The sequence below is a fragment of the Mastomys coucha genome, unplaced genomic scaffold (genome assembly GCF_008632895.1).
Source record: "Mastomys coucha isolate ucsf_1 unplaced genomic scaffold, UCSF_Mcou_1 pScaffold22, whole genome shotgun sequence".
In the NCBI taxonomy this organism is placed as follows: domain Eukaryota; kingdom Metazoa; phylum Chordata; class Mammalia; order Rodentia; family Muridae; genus Mastomys; species Mastomys coucha.
In genome coordinates, this window is record NW_022196905.1 from 136078744 (window position 1) to 136084743 (window position 6000).

General features: G+C 43.5%; 1 protein-coding gene across 1 annotated transcript in view; it reads left to right on the top strand.

The window, feature by feature from the left end:
• The window catches only part of Sdk1 (sidekick cell adhesion molecule 1), a 976484-nt gene that overhangs the window by 540579 nt on the left and 429905 nt on the right, over positions 1-6000 (top strand). The window contains exon 5 of the mRNA XM_031338568.1: positions 4604-4737. Coding sequence (XP_031194428.1) covers positions 4604-4737 — 134 coding nt within the window. The remainder of the gene's footprint in view (positions 1-4603; positions 4738-6000) is intronic.

The following is a 6000-nucleotide window of genomic DNA, read 5'->3' on the forward strand; positions in this document are numbered from 1 at the left end:
AAAATGTAATACACCCTGTGGGAGCCCAGCAAGCAATCGCTCCTTAAGATAATTTTATACAATGTAGAAAAACCAGGAGGTTTTTGGGAAAAAGAGCTCCAAAAGCTAACAGGAGGGAACGGGTTATTACCTTTGATTCCTCAAGAGAGACTGCTTTTTTTTTTTTTTGACTTTGGAAAGGCTCTGTAGGACAGAGAACGAACACAGGGCCCTTTCCTGCGGAGCACTTAGTCTCTGTAGCTTGTGAAGAAGACAGGGTGGGCTCATGCTGTGTAGACCTTCTCGGCCTGGCTTGTTAGCCAGAGAACATGTTTTGAACATTTGTGTGAGTGTATGTGTGCCTGTGCGTGTAATGAATGTGCATGCATATATGTGTGTAGATGTGTGTATGCATGCATGTGTGTGTTATCATGTGTAGATACATGCATGCATACATATGTGTGTATTAGTGTGTATATATTTGTGTGTGTAAATGCATGCATACATGCATGTGTGTGTGTTGGTGTATGTATTAGTTGTGTGTGCATATGTACTTACATATGTGTGCCTTAGCATGTATAGACACATCCATACATACATATGTGTGTCTTAGTGTGTATGTATTAGGCATGTTTGTGTTGCTGGGTGTATTAATGTGTGTGCATGCATGCATTCATGTGTGTCTTAGTGTGTATGTGCATATGTGCATGCATGTAGACTTATGCATGAGTACATGCATGCATTAGTGTATATGTAGATGCATGTGTGCATACATGTGTTTTATTAATACATGTATATTAGTATGTATTAGTGTGTGTGTGTGTGTGTGTGTGTGTGTGTGTGTGTGTGCCCACATGCATGCTTGGAAGCCAGAGGTCAACTTTGGGAGTCCTGTTTTTAGACATGGTCTCTCATCAGGACCTGGAATGCTGATTCAGTCAGGCTGACTGGACAGTGAACTCCAGGATTACTTGCATCTTTACCAGCACAGCATTGAGATTACAAGCAAGCACTACCAGGCCTAGTTTTTTACATGGGTGCTTGTACAGAGGTACTTTATACACTGTGCCATCTCCCCAGCTCCACATCTGCATTAAAAAAAAAAATCCACCTCCCTATTGACCCTTCAAACTAGCCAGAGGGCTCCAGGCTAACAGGATGAAAGGATACAGGGCTTCCAGGAGGGAGTGGCCTGGGTTTATGAGTGCTATAACTTCATTGGCTTCTTCCTTCTTAACTATCCCAGCGAGAGGACTTTATATGATGCTGTGATTGTTAATATTAATTGTCAACTTAACAGAATCTAGAAGTATCTAGGAAAAGGGCTTCTGGGCATGCTTGTGGGGGACTGTCTTGATTGCATTAATTGAGGGGGAAAGACTCACCTACTGTGGGTGGAGCCATTCCCTGGCTGGCATCCTGGGCTATATAGAAGGGTAAAGGGAACTGACTTATCTCTCTCTCTGCTTCCTGACTGTGGGTGAGATGAAACCAGCTGCTTCAGTATCCTCTTGACATCTCTGCCATGATGGGCCTTACCTTTGAACTGTGAGCCAGCATAAGACCTTTTTCCTTTAAGTCGCTTCTGTCAAAACGTTTCTATCACAGCAAAAGAAGAGAAACCGCCGGGTGGTGGTGGGCACACGCCTTTAATCCCAGCACTTGGGAGGCAGAGGCAGGTGGATTTCTGTGTTCCAGGCCAGCCTGGTCTACAGAGTTCCAGGACAGCCAGAGCTATACAGAGAAACCCTGCCTTGAAAAACCAAAAAAAAGAAAAGGAAAGGAAAGGAAAGAAATGAAAAGAAAAGGAAAGGAAAGGAAAGGAAAGGAAAGAAATGAAAAGAAAAGAAAAGGAAATGAAAGGAAAGGAAAGGAAAGGAAAGGAAAGGAAAGGAAAGGAAAGGAAAGGAAAGGAAAGGAAAGGAAAGGAAAGGAGAGAAAAGAAAGGAAACCAAGGCAGATGTGATGTGGAAGTACACCTCTGTGCGGAGAAGGCCTTGTCTCACCTCTGACAGCAAGTTTCTATGTGGCCTTAAGCAGGCAGGAAGGGCTCAGAGAAAGAGTATATGGGTCAAAGATGCTTGCTAAAACTGGGGTGTCTGGGAGAATTTAGTCATTAATTCAAGTGCATCCTATCTTTAGGCCAACGTACTTATGAATGGGACCCAACACGAAATCATATACAGTTAACATATTACATTTTGAGATTTTAACTTTTAGTAACTCAGTTACAGTTTTCAAGAATCAGTTTTATAGATGGTAACATGTGTCAACGTGGCAAAAGTTGGACACACATGGTTGTTTAATTGTCCCTCTATACAATCAAATGAAAGAGTACAGACAGGGGGTGTGCACTCCATAGTTAGTAAAGATGGGAGAATTTAAATGGAAGTAGTTGGCACTGTGGGCAGTGGCATTGGATGAGGCTCCAGTGAGATTTCCGAGGTGACAAAGGACACAGGATCACTTGCTACAGATCAGTTTGTGGTCTATCTCTCTGCTGGGAAGGCTGTGACTGCCTAAGACCAGCCTCGGCTTGAGATGGGCTCTGAGGAAGGGGTGTCTGGGAGCAATGAAAACAAAGGAGTCAAAGTCAAACCATGGGTCCAAGCTGATGGCCTATGCTCTGCTCCAGACAGCTCCCCAGATTACTTTTTCTATGTTCTGCTTTCTTTCTTTTTATTTATTTATTTATTTATTTATTTATTTATTTTGTTTTTTCAAGACAGGGTTTCTCTGGATAGCCCCAGCTGTCCTGGAACTCACTCTGTAGACCAGGCTGGCCTCGAACTTTCTGAAGCTCTCTAGATCACTCTCTAGTTTCTGCTCATGTCTGTTCTCCAAGCAGTTCTCTCTTTTTAGTCTAAAACTCTCTCTGGATAGCTCATCTCTTGTAGATCATAAGCCCTGTCTTTTATTATACATATCAATCCAGTCATTTACTCCAGGTTCCCATTTGATTATCCTATGAATCAGCATCCAAGGACCCCCAACCCTTTGATTCTTAGGAGTCAACAATCACACTACTTTTAACATTACAAGAGAATCCAGAGATATACCTGCTGGCCCTTTCCCAGAGGTGGGAACCACATCATGATACCCTTACCAAGGCCATGCTGGACCTGGTATATGACCACAAGATGGTCAGATAGCTTGGCCTAGAAGAAGAGGTTGCTCTCCTGGTACTCCTAACAGGCAGTGCCTTGAGTCCTCAGAAACCTTTGTTTTAGTCCCTGGAGGATACAGTCAAGGCCTTCTTCAGATGAAGAACCCCTGAGATGGTGGGATGCTACCCCAGCAAGAGGCAAACCACATGCTAACCTATGTATTGCTTTTATCTATTTATTCTTCCTTTTCCTTTTTTATTTTTGGGAGGCTCTGGTGGGTATAGTATGCAGATGTATGCCTAGCCCCTCGAAGGCCAGAGGTCAACTTTCAGCCATTGTTCCTCAGGCTCCATCCCATCTTGTATTTTTGAGACAAGATCTCTCACTGGCCTGGTATGGAGAACCCTGCTAATTAAGGTCAAAGTCTACCATTGTCTAGATAGCCTTGCGAGCACATCAATGAATGGGGACCCCCTTTATCAGCAGGGCTTCTCCTTCTCTGACCTTGACTGGAGAGCTCACACCCCTATACCTTCTACCTGCAGAATGTCATGGAATCTTGGTGAGATTATAGATTCAGCTTCCTTATTCCTAATAAGAGTCCTTTCGGCAAGTACCTGAGATTCCCTGGAATGCTTCCCCATGCTAATGAGGCATCTCAGTACCTTAACCTTCAGCCAGTGAGCTTTACCCACCCTGGATTTTTCTACTACCCCCCTTCCCAAAAACTATATAAGCCTTGACTCACCCTGAGTAAAGTTAATCTGTCTCCCCGCAGCTGGTACGAGAATGTATCATCACCCCATTAGTTGACTCTCTTATCTTCCTCCCCAGTGGCCAACAACCCTGGGGAGAAAGGGGACCCACAGCCTCACATTCACCAAGAAGGATAGGCTGGTGTCTTAGGTATATTTTTATTGCCATGACAGAACCTATGACAAAGGCAACTTAGAAAGAAAGATTTTAACTGGGGGCTTGCTTACCATTTTAGACATTAAGTCCATGACCATCATGGCAAGAAGATGTGGGAGAGTTAATGGCAGGCAGGCACAGAGCCAGAACAGTAGCTGAGAGCTTACAGGTTATGGCAGCAACCACAAGGTGGAAAGAGAGCTAACTAAGAATGCTGTGGGCTTTTGAATCCTCAAAGCCCACTCCCAGTGACACACCTTCTCCAACAAGGCCACACCTCAAACAGTTTCACTATCTAGCGACCCAGCATCCAAACATTATGAGCCTCTGAAGGCCATTCTCATTCGAACCACCACAGCTGGCTAGCCAGTGAATGAATCCTCAGGGTCTGCTCACCTCTGCCTTCTCAATGCTGGGATTAGGATCCTGCATGCCATCACAGCCAGCTTTTTTATACGGGTTTTGGAGATTGAACTTGGGTCCTCATGATTTCAAGACAAGTACTTTAGCAATTGAGCCATCTCCCTAGCCCATGTTTCGGTCTTTATTATTCTTTTTTGTATTCCCCTACGTGTCCTTTACATTATGTCTTGTCTTGGAAACAGAGCCATCACGTTGGAGAATCAGCTGGTGATCCTTGCTACAACAGCGAGTGATGCTGGAGCTTACTACGTGCAAGCTGTGAATGAGAGGAACGGAGAGAACAAGACAAGCCCATTCATCCACCTGAGCGTAGCACGTGAGTTCTGAAAACCCAACTGATGGTCCCGAAAGAAACAAAGTCTTACTGTAATTGATAACCACTGTGTGGTAGGATACCGTGCAATCCATCTCTCTCTGGTGTGGTTTATGGCTTGATATTGATCCGCTGTTGGTAGTTCAAAGGGCTTCAGGGCCATTGATTCCTTTGAGTGATTTGCAGACAATATGAATTTTATACTTTTAACCCAAGATCTTACTTGTTTTGCTGACTTTAAAAAAAAAAAAAAAAAAAAAGTTGTTCACTTTGTCCACTGCTAATATTATTGTTTTTACAACTTCTTCAGATTGTACCTATGGATCTCAGTTGCCACTAAGGCACAAGTTATGTTCTGTTAACCTAAGAGTAACATCCCTGAGAAACAGAAAATGTACATATAAAATTGTGTTTAAATTAGTAGTATTTGGGGCCAGTGAGATGGCTCAGAGAGTAAAGGAGCTTGCAGCCAAGCCTGATGACCTTAGTTCCTAAGGTCAATCCCCAGACCTGTGTGGTAGAAGGAGAGTACTGATGCTCAGAAGTTAGACACACACATACACACACACACACACATACACATGCATACACACACACACACATATACAAACACACACACACACACACGCGCATACTATGGCATGAATTTTTAAAAATTAGCAGTATTTTAATAGGTAGTTCTAGTGGCCAAGGTTTGTCATCCTTTATCTTCAGGAGGCTGAGGCAGGAGGATTACAAATCTGATTACCAAATGAGCATAATCTAATCTGGACCATTTGTAGAGACATTGCCTTATTTTTTTTTCTTTTAAATGCTTTAAGACATAATTGGACTTAGAAATTTTAGACTGTGACCTATATCAGTTTCCAACATCAGAAATGTGTCTTCACATGTTAGCAGTGCCTCCTTTCGTGGTATGAAACACTCTGGAGAAATTGACCATGGAGACTGGCCTTGGAAGGTGAATTTCAGAATGTTATTCTGGCCTACAGCCTATTGTAGCCCTGGGTTTCCTCTTCCTGAATACACTCAGAGGTTGGGGAGATGTGGTTTTTCTGTTTGTGCTTTTTGAAATATGTGTGTGGAACCACAGTGTTCTCTTTGCCTGGCATCTCAGGACAACTGTTTTGCTATAGGAGGTACAGAAAGCACAGGGCAAATGTCCACCTTCAGCACTGGGTGCTGGTGTGTGGGGGTTAAGGGAGTGTGTCCTCACATACCCACCAGATTCAACAGGTGATCTATCTGTGTGGCTCTGTTGTGATT